Here is a 20,862-nt window from a genome sequence, read left to right as displayed (position 1 = left end):
AAATTTGAGGAAGATGGTGATAGAGATTTGTGTTCCAAACCCAGGGAAATTCAGTTGATAGCCCAGCCTCTGGCAGGTGTGACACCAGCATTTGTTACAACACTGTTAGGAGATGACCTTCTGACAGGAGTAGATGGTTTTCAGTGCAGGCACTGGGATCCCCAGGAAAAGTGAAGTTCCTGGATCAGATTTGTTTTCAGTTTACCCAAGTGCAATGAAGATAGTGAATCACTTTGTTACCCAGGGGTCTCAGGGGTGAGAGCAGCAGCTCCATCCTCTCCCCTTGGCCAGAGCCCAGCTCCTCTAGCCATGCACAGCCCCAGGGTCACTGACTGCAAGTTGCTGCTCTTAACTCAATGAAATGCCTGTTGTGCTGAGCACACAGATGAAGAGTATCAGCAATAAAGGCAGCCCAGTGAGCTGGGTGGAAGTTCACAGGAATAATCAATGTGAGATACTCTCAGCAGTCAGGTCACTGGGCTTTTTTAGTATTTAGCTGTCTCCTGGTTTCTTTTCTGTGATGTTAAGGTTTGTGTAATCAATTCCAAATGCATGATACTTGATTTAATTAGAAAACCCCCCTAAATTATGCCAAAGCTAATCCATACCTATCACTCAGATACTTGATTACCATGTCACTGATTCTGCCAGCCTTGCTATTGTGATGGGGCTGCCCTTATGACTTCTAAGGGCTCAGACATGAAGAGATTTCACCGAGGTCTTTTCCCTCAGTGTGGATCTGGGGGCACTTAACAAACCTGAGCATCTGCAGGAGCTGCTGGGGCTCTTGTGGCAGAGCTCCTGTGATGAGCAGGGTGGTGCAGACGCTCTGAACTAATGCTGGAACAACAGAGCTGTGCCCAAACCCTTTAGGAACGTGATGCCTGTGGAAAGCAGTGTTTCCTCTGCTAGAGAACTTCACAGCCTTAAGGTGAGTTCCATCACAGCTGAGTCATCAAGGAGATCACTGAAATGTGAATGTGAATTTTTTTTGTTTAAGTGGGCATTCATAAATTGCTAAAGTTAGAGAATACTTTACAAGGGACCTTATGTACAAGTGTTAGAACGAGGGGTTTTGAAACTCAGAAGAAAAAATAGAAGGGGCTTTAGCAGTAGAAGTAATTAATTATATTTAATTTGATCAAGAGGAAGCATGGTGAGTTTTTGGACTAAAGTGTTCTAAGGACTGTGTTTAAACAGCTCATATTAACTGATTATTTATGTTGCCACTATATCATGGATGAAGAAGAAGTTTGGCTACTTTTTTATGGCCACATTGGAAAGTGGTTTTTAAAATGTTTTAGTTTAAAAAGAGTTGTGTTCAGTATTATCCCTTTAGGCTTCTCTGCACTCTGTTACAAAAGAAAATGTTTTCAAATACAGAAATTGTGTTTCTGTGAACAGAAATGACCACATCTGCTCGAGTGTGCCCTCTTGCTAGTGCAGAAATATGGGGGAAAATATTGCTGAAATTTAAATGCAAACTTAATTTTCTACTGAAAGAGAAATCTGAGTAAGTAGCTAGAATAAAATTGATTCTGAATTCATAGTGAGTTGTTTTGGTAATGGAGATTCTAAAAGGTCTGTTGTGAGGAGCAGTGATGATGGTAAGAGAGAAAACAATGAATCTTTACTGGTGCTTTGGAGAATGCAATGCTTTTAGGAGAAATGCTAAATATATATTTCGTCTTGAACAACATCATTCTGAGTGAAACTTGCAGTACATCAAATGGGTTCTGTTTTAGTGTTCATTAAAAAAAAAAAATCCAGCTCTTAGCTTTTCCCTTGTTAAAATACAATTTCTGGACTGAACTGGTACTGAGCCAAAGCAAACTGCATGAGGGGGCTGAAAGGAAGGTGGTGGAGTCTTAGGATAACTTCCAGGGCCTTCCTTACAGTGTGAACTGCCTCTAACTGCAGATTGGTGTGGGGCTGGAAAATAAAAATGCCAGAAAACAGTGTGTGAAAGGATGCTGAAATTAGGAATAGCAGAGTGTTCAGGGTTTACCTGGGGGAAGCCAGGTGTTTAGGAAGGACAACCCCACCAGTGGCTGAAATGGAAACATTTTTATTGGAGTTAAGGTAGCATGCCAGTGACTTCAAAACTGGATTTAAAAAAGATGTTAATACTGTTTGTAATTTATTATGATTGATCTTTAGGGCTGTTGGAAGTGGTGTTACTAGCATTAATACTATCATAAAGTACCTGCTAAGACTGTGCCAATGGGAGCATAATCCTGGTTTTGCTGAACTAAATGGCAAAGACCTCCTCTAAACTTGGTGGCAACATGACCAAGACCTGCAGAAAAAGGCCTGCAAAAATACAGAATTTTGGAAGCTGCAATTAGATTATTTTATATATCCACATGGGGATTATTTAACTTCAGAGATCCCTTAGATGCATCTGTTTGCAGGTTTGAAAGGGCAATATTTTCATATTCCTCTTGTGATGCTGAACACCTGCAGTGGTGAGCTAGCACCACCAAATCCTTCTGAAAGTTCCTGTTCAGAAATCCATAAAAGATGGGATTGATGCATGTCGAGATCATGGCCACAAGGTGGCAGATTGTAAATGCCAGGTTGTGATTACAGCTCATTAGTGCCTCGTAGTTCCAGTCAAAAACCACATTGAATATATTGAGAGGCAGCCAGCAAGCTGCAAAGGTCACCACGATTGACACCAGCATCATATTGATCCTTTTGTTTTCACTCAGCCTGTTCTCATTCTCTCTCATCCTGTCTATTTTACCCCTTCTCCTTCGAAGACACACGAATATCCTGAGATAGCAGATAAAAATAAAGCCCAGTGGGAAGCAGTACTGGAAAACCAGCAGGCTGGTGGTGAAAATCAGCCTCTCTGTAAGAGATGGCCATGCCTCGATGCAAGCCACCTTGTTCTTGTAGAAATCACTGTGGAAGGACAAATGTTTGAAGGGCTCATCTGTTATTTGGTGGAATACTAAAAAAGGAGTGGATATGATGAGGGAAAGCCCCCAGATGAAAAGAATTCCCCAATAAGCATGTGAAATATTGGGCTTCCAGCCACGGGGGTTCACAATTAACTGATATCTCTCAATAGCAATGAGTACAAGTGAGAAAATGGAGACTGAGACAGACAGGCTTTGTATGAAAGAGCCAATTTTACACATTGCCTCCCCAAATATCCAGTGGTCCATTAAGGTGTATGCCACTGTGACAGGAATGCACATGATACAGATCAGGACATCTGATAAAGAGAGGTTGGCAATCAAAATGTTGGTGACATTTTGAGCTTCTTTCCGTCTCTTTATTATAACAATTAAGCAAAGATTTCCAACAAGCCCCACCAGTGTAACCAGTGTGTAAGCTGTAATTAGCAAGAATTCTGCAAGGGAGGAAAGGTGGCATGTATCAAAGTTCAAGAACTGGGAGAGGCTAATGTTAGAGATAGTTTGGTTCAGGATCTCGCTGGGGTGCTGAACAGCTTTATCCATCCTGAAGCATCTTCCAACCTATGGACAAAACCTTGCATTATTTAGAATGTAATGTATTTAAATTTTAAATGCATTTAAAATCACCTTTGCATGGAGATTTTCACAGCAGTGAGTACTGTGGGTCTATCATAGTCAGCGTCCTTAAAGTTTGGAGCAAATCTAACATAATTAATTAGAGAACTGGAAAAGCAGATGGTTATCAGTGGGTTTATGCATCCCTGTGGAAGGAGGTTGGTGTCACGTCTCTGAGGTTCTGCACTCTCAGTGCTACAGATCTATAACTGATGCACAAGAAACAGCTGTGATAGCAGCTCTGACTGAACTTGAACAGACACTCTCCCACAAATCCTCTTTTACCAGCTGGGGATGAAGTTTGCTTTTTGGAATAAAGTATTCTAAGATCTGTCCCTGCTGAAGATTTAAGAAGGTTTAATGGATTCCAATGAGGATAATCTGTTGCTTTTGTATTACCAGAAAAGAAGAATTGGGTCCTGCCATCACTCTGCTAGCTTAGACATCACACTTAGATTTTCTTTAGAACTACAAAGCACTGTGAGTTAATACACTCAATCCTCCCGAATTAATCAAAGTTATGTGTGCTTGAGATCAAATGGCATTCAAAACCTCTATGAATGATAGCTAAAAGGGAGTTTCCTGTTCTACTGATGCATTGAAGATAGTATGTCCTTTTTCCTAGATCTGACCTGAGAAAAATGTAAACAAAATAAAGCTCACATTGTAGTTATACAGAAAATAACTCCTCTTTCAGCTCTAACTTAAACAGGAGTCAAGCTAAAAAATCTGGGATTAGAACAGTTCTGTGGTTTTAAAACTTATATTAATGGGAAGAATTATGTTCAACATAACATCTTGATGGGTTTGAATTTATCACTGAGTGCAAAACTTAATTTAAAGGTTCACCAGCTCTCTGGCCAGAAAGGGGTTATTTCCAGCCTGAGAAAGGAAAAGCTAAGTATGAAAAGAGGTATTTTAAAATTTAAAAATGGATAATTGATGTATGTTCTACACATATATCTTTCAAAACTCAAGTTTAACTCACCTTAATTCCCCTGTGAAATTACTGGAAAACTAGCTGGAAGGAGATCATTCTTCACTCCCAGTAATGGTGTTGAGAGCCTGTGGAGAAAGGAGAATGAAGAAGCAGTGGGAAGTTAGAGGATACGCAAAAAGAAGGAGAGATGGGTGGATGTTTTATTATTACTAGAAAAAGATCTGCAGATTTGTCAGCCCTTTCACAGAAATGGTTGCCATTATTCAATCACTAATGATTCTTAAAAGTTTGGTTGCCTGTTGCAAAATTAAACACTAAACCCAGGTTTAAACTGGAATTATGATTCTGTAGTTGTTTTCCCACCGACACTCAAAGAATATTCCAGCCAGAGTTATATCCTGGTTTGCTTTATCCTGATACTTTTCTTTGACATAAGTTTGGGTGCTTCAAATTAGGATCCTTAAAAATCTCCAAAAAACACCATGCTCCCCTTTGGAGCATCTATTACCACTCTCATTCTGATTAAAATAATCTTTTCAATCAGCTTATTCAAGTGGGAAGTGGCTGTAGATAAATGTGACTGTGTGTGGCCCTGACATCCCAAAAATGACTTGAATTGTGGTCAGGTCTAGCACTAAGCCCTGTAGTCTCCCTACAGAATGTACCTGGCTTGGTTAAAGCTGTGTTGGGGTACAGGAATGTGCTCTCTGTTTACAGAGTGACAAAAGTATCTTTTGTCTCTTTAAAAAGGAAAAAAGCTCAGAAGTAAAAAGACACCTCATAAGACTTTGGGGACTTAACTTTAAACTTAAGGATAACCAATTGGACAGGAGCTAAGTCTCACTTAAGCAATTTACTAGAAAAAGAAAGAGAAGAGAAAAAAAGAAACTAATCACTTTTGTGAGGTGTTTTACCAGGAGCAAGAACCTCTTGCACCTGGCTCAGTTTTTTTTTCTGTAGAGTTTTGTTATTTTGCCTTTTATTAAAACTTTTCTGTTTCCAACACTACCACAGAAGCTCTCCTGCTGATTTTCTGCCACCTAATGTAGCTGAGCTATCTTGTGTGTGATATAAATCTCCAAGAGCTTATAAGACCTGGCTTGAGGAGACCTTATATCATTGGGGAATGACATGTAAAACTGTACAATCCTGCTGCAAAAACTAGGGAATTCTGGAGGCTCTGATAGATTTTGCAGTCCCTTGCAGGTGTCCCTGGTTCAGTAGGGTCAGAACAAGAGCTGGGTACTCCACAGTGTGCCCACCAGGCTGCACAAACTGCTCTGCTCCTGAGGCCAGGAGAGAGGCCAGGGACTGTGACTGACTGACTGCCACGTGCAGAACCTGATGGTGTGGCTGGGTATATATATATATATATATATATATATATAAATCACAAATAGACTGAAATACATGAGAAGCAGCCCCTTCAGGAGGGCACTGTCACCCCCTTTGCACTGGCTGCCTGGCTGGGGTTCTCACAGCCAAGGCTGTTTGTGCTGGAAGGACAGAGGCACTCAATGGCAGATTGGCAGCTGCTCCCCGATGGGATTTGCTGCCACTTCAGAAGGATGAGGATCTAAAGCCTGGCTGCTTTGCCCAGGGGTGATCTGTCTCTGCAGTGCCTGTGGTGTCCACCTGGCTGGCACAGACCTGATCCTTCAAAGACAAACTCTGCTCTTGCCTGCTTTTTATGTGAGCAGGAGAAGCTGTGGGGGACTCAAAAGGCCATGAGGCTGAGCCAAGTTTGTAATATTTTATGCACTATTTGCTAGGCTTGTTTATTTCTCCATGGATGCACAACACAGTTTGATAGCAAATTCTGAGTGTCCTCTCCCAAGAATTCAGGATGGTAGAGCTTCTCTGGGATTTGGGAAAAGTCTCTGTACTGACCTAACCAGTTCACTTGCTGCATCAGTTTGAGGCACACTCTCCATCTACACTGTCCTTTTCTCAGGAAAATGTGCAATTTCATTCTTTGGTTTGTGCTGGGAGTTAAAGAGTGCAGTCTTTAGTACACAACATTCTGTGAGGCAATTTAAACATTTCCTTGGCAATAAAACAAATCCACCTGTCTTGGTAAACATCTCATAGCATTAAAAAATAAGTTACTAGAATATTTACTACAGCATGTTGAACTATATTGTAATATATATTGGCATTTTTTAATCTGATAAATAAATGTTATTGGAATCATCATCCTTGGATCACAGCTGATACCAGAATTGAAGTGTTTAACAAAAAGAATTAATTGCTTCAAACCCTAATCCATGCATTTTGGAAAAGATTCTCTACCACAGTAAGAGTTTAACACTGTAAGATATTATAAACCCCCAGTCTTGTTTCATTCCTCTGTCTGCAGAAACATTACTGAAATGTTCATAAGCAAAAGAAAGGTTTAAAATAAAATGAGTTTTAGAAAGGCTTTCTTTCCTAAGTATTTTCTTACCTGTGTTAAATATTAACAGTCCCATTCTTTCAAGGTGACCAACAAATGTTTCAATTACAAACCTTAAGTTCCTAAGTATTGCACAGATAAAATGTGGAGGAAAATTTACATTCAATTTTAAATATAGGTTATAGAGAATAAAATAATGCTTTATAAGATATTTCAGTAACTTTTGCCATAGTTCTATTGATTTTCTGACTTCTTACCTGATGAAAAATTCAAGTCATATCCACACTGCTTTAACAATTTTTCTTTTCCCCCAGAGCCAGCAAACACATCTTCTTTCTGTATGAAAGAGTCCAGAGCAAAGCCATGTCTCCTAAAGCCACACTTAAACTCTCCTTCCTTCTGTGTGTATCAAAGCCCAGATCCCCACTTTGCAGCAGTGCTGAGGCTGCCAGGCTGTGGGAAGGCAGCTGAGGAATAAAACCAGCTCTGGAATCCAAGAGGAGACGAACAGCAGTGAGCAGGGAGGAGGAAGGACCAGTAGTCATGGGGATGGATTTTCCTCCACTGTGCTGCTTCCCTCCACCCTGTCAAACACCTTATCATGCAATTTCATTTTCAATTATTTAATCTGTTCTCTAGTTCAAATGTTTTCCCTCTGCAGGGTTTCATACATAAACATCTGCAGATGGCATGTTGCTTTCTTAACTGATACAGCAATACAATGAGCTGCTTGGAAAGAGCATGCACATGCTATTAAGTGTATAATTTGCTTTATTGCAATTAAGATAATCAGATTTTTATTATAAATCTATATTTTAGCTTGCACTCCTCAGATAAAACCAGTATTCCTGAAAAGCAAGGCATGGCACCCTGCACTAGCACATGGTGAAAAGGGGCTTTATTTTTCTTAGTGTTTTTTCAGTAGGAGTCCATATGTTTTGTAGACATGTTTATAAAATAGGCATTCAGCTTACTCACTCAATATTTAGAATGAACATTTATGGAGTGGGAAAGGAACTGCTTTTCTTAGGATTTGCAGTCTGGGAAGTTGCTCTATAAACTTGCATTTTTACCTGGGTCCACTTAACTTTCAGTATTTCAGTCAGTTTTTTAAGAGAATTGTTTTTCAAAAAGCAGTAGGATTTTTGGGATGAGCAATACTGATGCTGTACTGAAGTGCAATTCAGAACTAATTATCTAAAATATAGTTGGTTGTCATTCTGTAGTATTTGAATAAAATAGGTGCAGGGGGGAAAGAGCCTTTGTGACCCTGTGACCAGATGAACATCCTGCGTTTCATGTATTTGAGTCCATTTGAGATATGTTTGTCCAGATTTTTTTTTTAACCATCTGTGACATCTTGGATTCAAGTGCCTAACTGACTGCTCGGAAGACTGCCTTAACACCTCCCCATAAAACTTCCTTCTCTGTAGTTTAACCCAGTGCTTTTTATTCTAGGGGTGGCTTGGGAATTCTGATATTTTCAGAAATGTGAATATATTTTTCTAAAGCATTTCTAGAGCTTGCTGAGTTTGATTATGTCAGTATTACTATAAAAACAAAGCTTTGCCAAACAATTTTAGAAACTCTGCTTCTGGTTTTAGTGTAACCCCAGGAAGTTAATCAGGACCTGAACATGCAATGTGATAGATAAGCATCAGAACAGGCCATAAAAATGCATATCTACTTATGAAGCAAATAAGTCAATAAAATTAAAAGATGTTCTGATTCTATTTCTAAATTTCAAAGGTCATTTTGCTTATTTACACATGCCTCTGTTTCCAATATAAATCTGCATGCAGTCCTTCATTTGTGGAAAAAGTGGAGTCTTTAACATATGATCCATTGCTTTTTACAGTTGTATCAGCCTGCTGCCTCGTGTGGACTTTATTGTGCTGTAAGCTGTTGTGAATTAGATCATATCCAGCATCAGAGGCTTGTGGGTGTAGCTGCTCCTGGTGTGTTTAATCCTGATGTCAAAGGTATGTGTGCTGAGTGGGACCCATGGCTCTGGAGGAGGGATCACAATGTGTTTTTTCAGCCAAATGCTGGAGTGTCTGTTTGCAAAAAAGGTTAATGGATAGCAGAATTGTATTTACTTTTTATCAATGGTCTTGTCATTTCTAAATTGCTCAGTATTAAGTGACAGGTGAAGTGCCATAATAGGTTTTTAAACTTAAAGTTTGTAAAATAACTTGTGTAGCATTGGCAATAACCTGTTGGTGGAAAATAATATTTAACTCCTCAAATACCATTCAACTCCTAAGTTCACCCTTTGCTCTGGCATTTACATGATTCCTTGGCCAGCAGGAATCTTTGCTGATGGTTGATCACTCTCAATTTTGGCTTTTGCTTAGTTGTTTCTCCTATGTACCTGTGCAGTCATCCTTGTTTCTGCCTGTTGCATTCTCCTTCTTCGGAAAGCAGAAAGATTTAGTAGAGATGTACATGTACAATTTCTCAGCTTCCCACATGAAGGAATTCTTTAACAGCAGATTGGCCAAGAGCTGGTGCAGACACCTGTAACATCTGTGAAGGGTCATGGAATCACAGACTGGTTTGGGTTGGAAGGGACCTTAAAAATCACCCAGTTCCAATGGGTGGGATACCTCCCACTAGATAAGGCTGTTCCAAGATCCATCCAACCTGGCCTTGGACACTTCCAGGGATGGAAGTCACTTCCAGGACACTTTCAGGGATGCGGCAGCCACAGCTTCTCTGGGTGATTTCTTCCATTGACTCACCACCAATACAGTCAAGAATTTCTCCCCAAATCCCACCAGACTCTGCCCTCTGTCACTACAAAGCCATTCCCTCTTGTCCTGTCATTCCAGGCCTTGTCCAAAGTCCCTCTCCAGCTCTCTTGGAGCCCTTTAGGCACTGGAAGGACTCTCTGAGGTATCCCTGGAGCCTCCCCTTGTTAGGCTGAGCACCCCCAGCTCCCCCAGCCTGGCTCCAGAGCAGAGCTGCTCCAGCCCTTGGATGCAGCACTGCAGGTGGGGGCTCACAAGAGTGCAGCAGGGAGGGAGAGCCCCCTCCATCATCCTGCTGGTCACACTGCTTGCTCCTCATGCAGCCCAGGACAAGGTCAGATTTTTCAAATGCACTTTGCTGGCTCGTGTTGAACTTCTTATCAATCAACACCTGCAAATCTCTCTCCTGGATTATTGCTTCCTAATAAATACTGTTCCTCATAGCACTTCAAAGAGGCATAGAAAAGTAAATAAGAATAATTGGAAATCTCATATGTTAGTGTTGGATGTGCTGGTTAATGCCATAAAAGTAAGATAATAAGCTGTGATGGAGGAAAAACACACTCCCCTCACATTTTCCTGTTCTGTGGAGAGATCAACAGCCCAGTAAGGGATTCTCAGTAAATAGCTCATAATGTGACCAAACTAGCAACAGCTAAGTATGCACTGGGACTTTTTCTCCATGGATGTACATGTGTAAGTTGAAACCCTGCTCCATGACTCAGAGGTTTTTTCCTAATTGGAAATAATTGCCACAAAAATAATTCATGTTCACTACCTGGAGTTTAGGTTTCACTTCATTATACTGCATAGCTCTAAGGGACACCTTTGCAATATCCTTGATGCCTGGTCTCAATTTGGATTCTCAATTAGCTCATGACTAGAATGAAAAGTCAACTGTTTAAAAATCTGATATAACTATAAATGAGTTACTTATAATAACATATTAATTCTTAAAATTGTGTCATGCCATGAACTGTTGGCTAATTTCTGGAGCTTATTCAGTTGGCATAGAGCTGAGATGGAGATGAATAAACTCCCTGGCTGAAAGGTTAGCATCTTAATTTTTTGGGTCAGCCAAGTTACTTTTCTCATTGAAAAAGAGATAAGATATATGAGTAATTGTAATAGGAGTGTGACTGCCTAAATTCATATTTTATAATAGGTTCCACTTTCCTAACCCTGATTCAATTCTTTGTAGTTTTCTAGAACTTCTCCAAATCACTTTTACCAAAAGTCATCTCTGCCAAAAAATTAATTATTTCAATAGCTCACAGATTTGGGGGAAATATTACAATTTGTATTTGTTCTTTCCCATTCTAGAGTCTTTTCATAACAACACTGTGAGCACAAAACCCCGCTGTTCTCATTGCATGACCTCTTGCAGGGTCTTAATTGTTAATTAAGAAATACTTAAATAATCAAAAGGTTTTTCCCATTAATCTTAGTCTGTTTCAGTTTTCCAGCATGTTTCAAACTGTAACAAGCATTTTGATTTTCTGGATTAAAACCAGGAATTCTAGATTGCTATTTCTTGTCTAGAAAGTCTTACTTTACACCACCTCATTTAAGATTCCTTGAATAGCATGGATGTCTGTCAGCTAATTTCAGGCAGGTACTTACTGAGCTTCAGAGCTCAGCTCTTCCTGCTATGTTCAAACAAAGTTCAACATCAGTCATGCAAAAGCACCACAGACCCACTCCACAGAGGTTCTGTAGAATGAGAAAGAGTTGGAGTCTAGGAACAGCTAAGGGGAAAAAAATAAAAGCAAGTAGATTTTAATTTAATTGGAAAATACATAATGAAAAATTTGCAGGTGAAAAAGATCAGAGTGTGGCTGAGATTGTTGCTGGCTCCAGGTCTTCCTTTGGCAAAACTTAGGATTGGATCCTGGTCTGTCTCAGACTAAGATACAGTGAAAATTCTCCCCTCTCACATCTGTGACAGCATCACTACATTCTTTGATCCTTCACAAGAATCTTGACTTTTGAGACTGTATTTTGCTGCCTTGCTTTCATCCCATCACTTCAAATTATGGCCAGCTTTTATACACAATTTTAGGAAAGAGAAGAAAGGAAATAATGAATTATTAAAGAAGAGGGAAAAGATGAAAGAGGAAAAGAGAAATTGAACTTCAGAGGGAAGAGGAGGGAGGGCAGGGTTTAAGGAAGAATGGTAACTTAAATCCAAAGAAAAGGATGCAAATTCAATTCTCTGATGACTTTCCACTTCACCCTTCACAAAGGTGTGTTTCTTTCTTTAGCAAAGTCCCCTTAAAAAGGGCTCCAAGAAGATTTTGTTTAACAGATAAACTTTGATACTACTTACTGAAGAAATAGTAGCTGTGGGTTATCATGTTACCTTTTTATCTGTAGGTTATCTTCTTTTGCATTAAGCAAATACAAGAGAGGGGTAGTGTTTTATTCCCCATCTGAATTTACACAAGGCAGAGATTTTTATCCTGAGGAGTGTCATGTTCAGACTTTAGGGGGGTGAAAGTCTGTCTAGTTGCCTCTCAGTATTTTTTAATCTTTTTCAACAAAAACCCCTCTCCTGGTCACTTCTAATTCATGAAAGTCTCCAAAGTAAGATCACAGGTTTGATGTTTATGCAGATGAAAGTGCAAACAGTAGTACAGAGTGAAAGAGAAACTTTCACCAAAAAGGCAAGACTTCCCAAGGACAGCTGTACATCTTTCAGAAGTTTTTGCACCTGTAACTAAAGCAAAGTGCCAGGCTAGGAATGCTCATGGTGCTGCTGTATTTTTGCAATGCTCCCTGTGAACAACACAATTACACTCTGCCTGAGGTGTTGGTTTGGGTAGGACTGAGCCTTCCAAAAGTCTAATAATTATCTCATTGAAATGATGAAAATAAAAATCTTTGCTTCTGTGCATATCTCAGAGTGATGTGGGAAATTATGGTTGAATTCCTTGTATTCCCAACTGTTCCCACCTATATACAGTTAGAAAAATCTGGGTGAAATGTTTGTGTAGCTAAGGTGATATTATTACAGTTTTCAATGTGAATGCAGAACTAATTCAGCAAACAGTCTGCATGAAACTTCAAAATGCTTTCTGTCTGCTGAAAGGTCAAACTAAACCTAAGTCTAGAGCCTTGTACTGTACCAAAAAAATAGTTAAACTCATTAAAAATTCAAGTGATACACATAAATTGCTTAAAAAAAATCAGTGCCTGCCAAGAGTAGAAGCCAGAGATGTAACTAAAGATGTTGAAGCCAGTTAAAAAGATATGAGTTTGCATTTATATGAGGGTTTAGATATTTATAACTTATGAACTACTTCTTACTTCATTATGTTTTTCTATTGCCCTTCACACTATTTTCCAAAACTTAATTATTCCTTTTCCATCCTGGCAGTTTGGACCCATTAAATAGAGTGAAAAAGTTATGTTTCTTGCATGACAAAAATTGATACAAAGAATTCCTTAATAGTTTATTCTGCATCAGCTTTTACTGAGAATATTTGGTAACACAGGAAATTATGTTGGAAGGCTCAGCTCTCTCTCTGGTTTTCAATCTCTTAAGCAGCAATGCCCTCCTGTGGACTCTGGGTAGAATAAGTTCTTCTGAATAACTAGAAAGGTGTCTGGATGAACATGATTTGGTTTTCCTTCTTCCTAACACATTAATTAAAATGTCCCATGAAGACATTTTATTTGATTGGCATTATTTGGCCAATGTTTCTGGTTTGAGAAACACATTTCCTCTAGGTAATGATACAGGTGGAGCTTTTATCTGAAAAAGCAGCTACTTTAGAAACTTCAGCTGCTGACTTTTTTATTCTATAGGTTGCTATCAGAATTGAAAAAATGTCACGCTGCATCTGCCTTGTCAGAAAGTGAAAAGCATGTATTTCTTTGGCATGACACTTTCCTATGGATTTTTATATCCATAGGCTGATATTATGCATTTACTAGTTTAGAGCAAAAAGCAGTTAAAAATTCTGTGGGAAGCTGCTGTGGCTGCTGCATGCAGTGTTTCTGGTTTACATCTCACACACATTGAGGCTCATCTTTGCTTCTGCACTCACACTGTGGCAGCACCTGGGTCTGGTTGGCTCATGTAGCTTGAAGGATGTCTGGGTTTTGGAAGGACAGGTTTCTGCTAAGGAAGGCGGGAGCCTGTCCTGAAATGGAAAATGTAAACCTCCCCCCTCCAAATTGTTAAAAATTTGAAATGAAGGGTCTCTCAGGCAAAAAGTATGGGAGCAGGAAATAACAGTTCTTTAATAGGGAAGAAAATAAAAAGATAAACAATGCAGTAAGCCAAAACAACAACTGACAGAGTCAGAACTCAACCTGACACCCTGTGGGTCAGGGTGTTGGTAGCAGTGCAATTGGAATTGTGGCTGCAGCCCTCCTGGAGTGTCAGTGGTGGTTCTGCTGGAGCAGGGATCCTGCAGAAAGATGCAGTCTCTTCCTCTGAAGATCCAGTGGAAGAGGCAGCTGCTGTTCCTGTGGGAAATCCAGTGGGGAAGCTGTGCTGGTGTTCCAGAATCTCAGATTATAACCAGGTAGGAATGCTTGGCTCCGCCCTCTGGGTGGAACATCTCCCAATGGGATGCTGTAGTTCTTATCAGCCATGCAGTGACAATCAATAGCCTGTTATCAGCTGATGTGGAAGAGATAAGGAAAACTGCCCACTTAACAGAACACAACTGCCATCCAGACGGCAAATAGAATACAATTTGCTTGGCAATCCAGGACAAAGGAAAAGCACATTCCAGGAACACAGAAAGGCACCTAACTCCTGGGAATGTGGGCACCAAGTGATGACTGGCTACCTCAGCAGGTGTGAATCCAGCAGAGTTTGAGAGGACTGGCTGGAGCCTCCAGGCAGCTGGGGTGACCTGGAGGACTGCAGGTCTGTGGCGTGTGCAGAAGCTGGTGTCCATCTGGCTGTTCTGCCTGCCCCAGAGCCTGGGGGATGTGTCAGGGCACGTGGATGTGAGCAGGCTCTCAGCCCTGCCAGGCAGGGACTGAACTTGGAGCAGGATTTTGAGTGAAGGTGTGAATGAACATGAGCTCACTCTGGCAGCTGGGAAAGGCAGGGGCACGGCAGGACAGAAGGACACCAGGCCAAGTGCAGTCTGGCCTTTGTGCATTTCCAGAGGAGACGTTTCCACCTGCAGGACATGGATATGTATGTCTTAAAGGTGTTTTCCTTTCATTTACCAACCAGTTAAAAGTGTAAATGAAGAGGAAGAATTTGGGCTACACCTGAATTGAGTCAGCAGCTGAGTTTTCCTACTGATTTTCTCACATCTTAAAGAGCCTCATCTGCTCCTGATGCAAGCTGTGACTGTTTTCTTTGATCTGTTCTTGGCCTACTTGCCTGTCTTGCTTTCAGGGAGAGAAAGTGCCTGAACACAAGCTTTGTTTTCTTTGTTATCTCTTGAGGCCATAATTTATTTTTCATACTTTTTGCTCTCAATTACTATAGGACCATAAGACTCTCATGGATTATTTTCCAGGTGACACATACTAATTTATCTTGGGAAGGGCCATACAGCTCTTACAATAACTAGTACACAAAATAGTTTTGTATTTCCTGTAACTTATGTGCAGCTTGCAGACAGCCTCTGGGAAGATTTTATTTAATACAGTAGGATATGTTTGTTTATTTTAAAGCCACAAATATTTCAGTGGCATTATGGGATATTCTCATTTCTTAAACTACATGAAATGATGGTGTCAGTTTATGCATGGAGATAAATGGATTTAAACAACTTTGCTTGTGACTGTCAAACACAGGCATTTAATAGGTTACTCTTACTATGCACATGGCTATAACATAAAAAAATCCAATCTGAGTAAAATCAGATTTCTGTATTGCAAGTACCAATGCTACAGGCAATGATAATCATAGCCTGTGAGACAAAAGCACGTTCTGCTTCTCTGGATTTCCTCTGGGGCTGCGGTTAACCAATGTTCCTCTTGTGTCTGTGTCTCCAAGGGAGCATTTCCAATTGATTCCCATCAAGGGGATGCTGCAGTTCTGCTTCCTCCCTCCTGCCAGCACCAGTAGGTCACATAAAAAAATGTTTCAGAAAGCTGGAGCAGCTGAAAACCAAGTCCTTTGTCGTGATAAAACCATTTATGCCTGTCTCAGCTCTCTTATGTGGATCGCTGTGTGTTTGCAGAAGCATCAAGGCTGGCACATGGGAAAAGGCAGGATCAGTTCAGGAAACTTGGAGTATACATCCTGACAGTGCCTAATGCAAAACAGCAGCCATTCTTAGCTCCTGCTTAATTTTTAACATAAACCCTCGTGGCTGCAAGACCGAAAAAAAAAAATAATCTTTCTAATGAAAAATTCACTTAAGTTGAAAGTAATGCTGCAGTCTTCATGACAGCAATGTTTAATGCACTATAAAAGTAAGAGGGAAAAAAAGGAAAATTATCTCACTATTTGTCATTCCACAGAGCTTGCACAGTCTTCAAAAGCTCTAATTGTTTTTCTGAGAATATGCCTCCTTTTCAGAACTAAGGAGAGATCTAAGGCTGAGTAGGCTGTGATGGGGTTGGAAAGAGAAAGGGAAAGCAGGGGAGGAATCGGTAGCAGGAATAGTGAGTGAGAAGGAATCACAGAAAGGTTTAGGTTGGGAAAGCCCTTCAAGATCATCGGATTCCTTCAGCACTGCCAAAGCCACCCCTGCACCGTGACCCAAGCGCTACATCCGCGCTGCCTTTTAAATCCCTGCGGAGACGCGACTCCACCACTGCCCTGGGCAGCTGTGCCAGGGCTGGACAGCGCTTTCCATGAAGAATTCTTCCTTTATATCCAACCTAAACCTTCTCTGGCACACCTTGAGGCTGTTCCTGCCATCCTGCCCCGTTGGGAGCGGGCTGCCAAGGGGACGGGGGACACAGACGAGGGAAGAGCCGCGGCCGCCAGGAGCAGACAGAAGCAAGGCGGAGCGCAGGGTTAAACCCCGGGGAGGGCTGGGGAAGGCGAGGGCGTGGTGAGGTGTGGGCACGGGAGCGGAGGGTTAAACCCTGAGGAGGGCAGTCCGGAGGGTTAGGGAAGGCAAGGACAGGGTGAGCAGAGCGGCGGCCCAGAGGTTTAAAGCCCGGGGAGGGCAGGGTGAGGTGTGGGCACCGGGGCGGAGGCGGAGCCCGGCCGGGGCCGTGCCCAGCGGGTACCAGCAGTGTCCGTGTCCCCAGGGGCGGTGCCCAGAGGCGCTGGCCGAGCTCAGCTCCGCCTCACGGTGCCAGCCACGGCAACACGAGGCAGCGGCAGAAACGGATGCACAGAGAGTTTCAATGAACGTGAGGAACTTGTTTACAGAGCAGTGACGAGTCCTGGGACAGATGGGGTGTTGAGTCTGCCTCCCTGGGGACACCCCAGAGCCGTCCGGATGGGTCCATGTGCCGTGGCTGGAGCTCGGGCCAGCAGCGCCCCGGGGCTCTCGCCGCGCTCTGAGGGGAGGCCCCGAGCCCCTGGCGGGCTCCGCCATTGGGGGCGCGCGCGGGGGTGCCCAACGGTCCCCGCGGTTCAAACGCTCCCGCGCGCCCCGCCCCCCGCTCGCTGCCCCGCCCCCCGGGGCGGGCCCAACCGGGAGGGAGCGCGCGCCGGGCCGGAGGCGGCGTCCTATTGGCTGCCGGCCGCGGGCCCGGCGCATTAACGCAACACGCCCCGCCCCCCAGCCCGGCGCGCGCGGAACGCGTCCCGCGTCTCTATTGGCTGTCCGACGCGTCCGTCATCGGCGAACCCCGGGACTTTTGCGGAGGTCGCGCCCTTTCATTGGTTGCTGCACACGTCCATCGCTGCTTAAGCCACACCCCTTAAAGGTGAGTGGCGCGCGCAGACGGCGCATCGCTCTCATTGGCTGCCGCGGCGGGGGAGGAAGGCGCGGGGGGCGGGGCTCCCGGCGGCCCCTTTGTGTGGGCACCAGTCGCCGGCCGCGCTCCCGAGAAGCTGCTGCCGCCATTTTGTGCGCGCCTGTGTTCGCGCCCACCCCCGCCCGCCTTTCCGGGGGAGCGGCGGCACCGGGGACGGCCCGACTGTGCTGCCGGTCAGGTGAGGCGGAGCGGAGGCGCCGGGCCGCGCCGAGGCAGCTACCGCCGGCGGCCGCCGCAGCCGTGAGGTCCCGTTGCTCGCAGGGGGAAGAAGCGGCAAGACGGAGCAGGAGGGGAAAAAACCTCCGGAGCTGCCCCCGAACAGGAGGAGGAGTCTCGGCGCCAGGCCCAGGCGCGGCCCCGGAGGCAGCATGGAGAACTCGCAGCTGTGCAAGCTGTTCATCGGCGGGCTGAACGTGCAGACCACGGAGGCCGGGCTGCGGGAGCACTTCGCGGCCTACGGGACCCTCACCGACTGCGTGGTCGTGCTGAACCCGCAGACCAAGCGCTCCCGGTGCTTCGGCTTCGTCACCTACTCGGCGGTGGAGGAGGCGGACGCCGCCATGGCCGCGTCCCCCCACGCGGTGGACGGGAACGCGGTGGAGCTGAAGCGGGCCGTGTCCCGGGAGGACTCGGCCAAGCCCGGCGCTCACGCCAAGGTGAAGAAGCTCTTCGTGGGCGGCCTCAAAGGGGACGTGGGCGAAGGGGACCTGGTGCAGCACTTCAGCCAGTTCGGCCCCGTGGAGAAGGCCGAGATCATCGCCGACAAACAGAGCGGGAAAAAGCGCGGCTTCGGTTTCGTCTACTTCCAGAACCACGACGCCGCCGATAAGGCGGCCGTGGTCAAGTTCCACCCGATCCAGGGCCACCGAGTGGAGGTCAAGAAGGCCGTGCCCAAGGAGGACATCCAGGCGGGCGGGGGAGGCGGCGGCTCCTCCAGGCCCTCCCGGGGAGGTAGAGGAGGAAGGGGTCGGGGCGGCGGCGGCTCCGGCAACCGGGATCACAACGGGCTGTCCAAAGGAGGCGGCGGCTACAACAGCTACGGCGGCTACGGCGGGGGAGGAGGCGGCGGGTACGGCTCCTATGGCAGCGGTTCCTACGGAGGCGGCGGCGGAGGGGGAGGCGGAGACTACGGCAACGGGTACGGCGGGTTCGGCAGCTACAGCCAGCACCAGTCCTCCTACGGCCCCATGAAGAGCGGCGGAGGAGGTGGAGGAGGGGGCGGCAACTGGGGGGGCCGCAGTAACAGTGGACCGTACAGAGGAGGCTATGGTGGGGGAGGCTACGGGGGCGGCTCTTTCTGAGCTGGAGCGCCCATACCCATTGATGGGGGGGCGTGCAGAGCCCTCCCTTCGATACGGGGCAGCTTCCAAATGGTTTCTCCCCTCATTCGCCGAAGGGCAGCTCCTTTTAAATGCCTCCCTGCTGTGGGAGCGGCTCCTAAATGCCCCCTGAGGGTCGCCTCTGCTGCCTGTGCCACTTCGTTCTCTCTGAAGATGGACTGGGCCCCACATACACATATTTTGTGTTACAGTCATTGATGGACTCTATTTTTTTATTATTACTTGGACCTTGGTCGTTTTTATACTAGCAACGAAAAATGTCTTGTTTTAATTTGTTTTTTGGGGGGTGCGGGGTGGGAAGTGTCTTGCTGATCTGGAGTAAATACTGGGGAGGGTTGGGGGGAAGTTCCTTTGTTGTAAGGACTCGATGCCTGGATACTACGTTTTTTTCTACAAAAGCTACTCGGATCCCATGACTGACTTTTAACATTTCTGTAAAGGAAGAAAAAATGGTTTTTACGTTTTTTATTTTTTAAATAAATCATTGTGTTCATTGACCTTTACACGTCTAATTTTTTTTCCTAGGATCAATTCCGTACGGTTTTAAGGCTTTTCTAGGTTTGAAGCAAGTGTTCCTCTGCTTTAAAATCTCTGTGTACTTAGAGTAGTAAATATTTTGTTGCCAGTAAAGGTCCTAACTGACTTTTTTGCTAGTGGCTTTCAAACACTCGACAGAGAAATTTTTGAAGTACTAATCCGTGGATGTGGTCTGTTTTTAAATACTCGTTCTCACTTTGGGAGTTTGTGTGCATCCACCATCTTGTACTAGGCAGTTTGACGTGCTGACATGGTTGGTCAATTTTTTCTATAGGACTTTTCCATCAACGTATGTACTGTGTAGTTTTGAAGAAATAGTTTGTGTTAAGCATGTGCTTCATTCATATAAAATGTTCAGAATTTCTTATTGCTTAGTTTTCAAGTCCTTGGTTTGTCTTGTGTGTGATTCCTTCCAGGAGAGGGTCGACATTTGTCCCTTCTATTAAAGGCGTACTTGTTTTCCTAGCCCCGGGTTAACAGATTTCACTCGGAACTCTTGTCCTCCCTGCAAGTTCCTGAGAACCCTCGCAGCTCCATCTGCTGTCAGCATGGCAGCCCCGTGCTGGGGCTTCCTTAAAGCAGGAGTAAAACTGGCTTGCTGACCATTGTACCAGACTTTGGAAAGTTATTTTATGCCACTAGATGACTGGTGTAGAGTGCAGTGACATCTGCATGTGAATAAAGATGGAGTCCCTGACTGCTGGTTGGCTGGGAGGGGGAAGGAATGGATTTGCAATACCTGCCTCAGCACGTAATTGAACAAACAATAATTGCATTTTGCCCGTATTTCAGAAAGTGGTGATCTAAAGTGGGCAAAGAGCTCTGAGAAGTGAGCCAGCAAGTGTACCACTAACATAGGTGCCAGTTGTAAAGCAAAGATATCTGTGTAGTCTGCTTGATTAAAAAATGTATATTTGTAGCCCTTTCACGCAATAGAATTCAAGTTTGTTGTTTATTAAAAAGCTTAATGTTTTAGGGGAAAACTGCCTTCCTGCATAGAAATATAGAATAGCAACGTTTATGGGTTTATGGATATCAAATAAAAGATTTGAATTCCTTATATGCTTGAGTGAGAGTATATATGATGTAGGGCATGCATTTAAAAAGTACAAAGTTATGTTGACTTCAGGTTTCTAAGCTCTTAGAATGCTGATGTTTCATGGGGCTGTATCTTAAAAGCTGCTTTTTGCTTTCCTCCAGATATGCAAGATATTAGGCAAATAATTCCCACTGGTTCCAGTGCAAAGTTAAATGTGTAGGGCTTGGTGCTTCTGGGCTGAAGAATTTCAAATGAAATTTCAAGGTATTGTTACTATTTGTTACCAGTCTAACTTGATGATTGAAATTGAAATGAGCTTTGTTGTTATTACTAGTGAAACTGCATCACCTTAATTGCCTTTGTGAGCTTAAACAGGGCAACCTCTTGGTATCATCAGGATTTAAACTGAGCTGTTTCCTCCTGATTGTGGTTGTTTGTGGCTCTTAT

General features: G+C 43.9%; 3 protein-coding genes across 10 annotated transcripts in view; 2 read left to right on the top strand and 1 right to left on the bottom strand.

Annotated features, from left to right (window-relative positions):
- The window catches only part of KLHL3 (kelch like family member 3), a 115,001-nt gene that overhangs the window by 38,023 nt on the left and 56,116 nt on the right, over positions 1-20,862 (top strand). For 7 of the 8 annotated variants that reach the window (XM_063168727.1, XM_063168729.1, XM_063168730.1 and 4 more), the window contains one exon: positions 8,739-8,862. The gene's annotated coding sequence lies outside the window, so the exon portion shown is untranslated. Of the gene's footprint in view, positions 1-873; positions 932-8,738; positions 8,863-20,862 lie in introns of all 8 variants that reach the window. The other variant, XM_063168726.1, reaches the window with a different exon arrangement.
- Positions 2,355-3,473, bottom strand: LOC134424558 (neuropeptide Y receptor type 6-like). Its single transcript, XM_063168364.1, has one exon. The coding sequence runs from the start codon at positions 3,471-3,473 to the stop codon at positions 2,355-2,357; it is 1,119 nt and encodes a 372-aa protein (XP_063024434.1).
- On the top strand, positions 17,559-19,342 carry HNRNPA0 (heterogeneous nuclear ribonucleoprotein A0). Its single transcript, XM_063168722.1, has one exon. It carries the CDS (start codon positions 17,868-17,870, stop codon positions 18,798-18,800), a length of 933 nt encoding a protein of 310 aa, XP_063024792.1. The 5' UTR covers positions 17,559-17,867; the 3' UTR covers positions 18,801-19,342.

This window comes from Melospiza melodia, chromosome 14 (assembly GCF_035770615.1).
Source record: "Melospiza melodia melodia isolate bMelMel2 chromosome 14, bMelMel2.pri, whole genome shotgun sequence".
In the NCBI taxonomy this organism is placed as follows: Eukaryota; Metazoa; Chordata; class Aves; order Passeriformes; family Passerellidae; genus Melospiza; species Melospiza melodia.
This window is presented reverse-complemented; position numbering and strand designations above follow the sequence as displayed.

Excerpts from the sequence above, each read along its gene's own strand:
- LOC134424558 (XM_063168364.1), bottom strand. The coding sequence starts at position 3,473 with ATGGATAAAGCTGTTCAGCACCCCAGCGAGATCCTGAACCAAACTATC.
- HNRNPA0 (XM_063168722.1), top strand. The coding sequence starts at position 17,868 with ATGGAGAACTCGCAGCTGTGCAAGCTGTTCATCGGCGGGCTGAACGTG.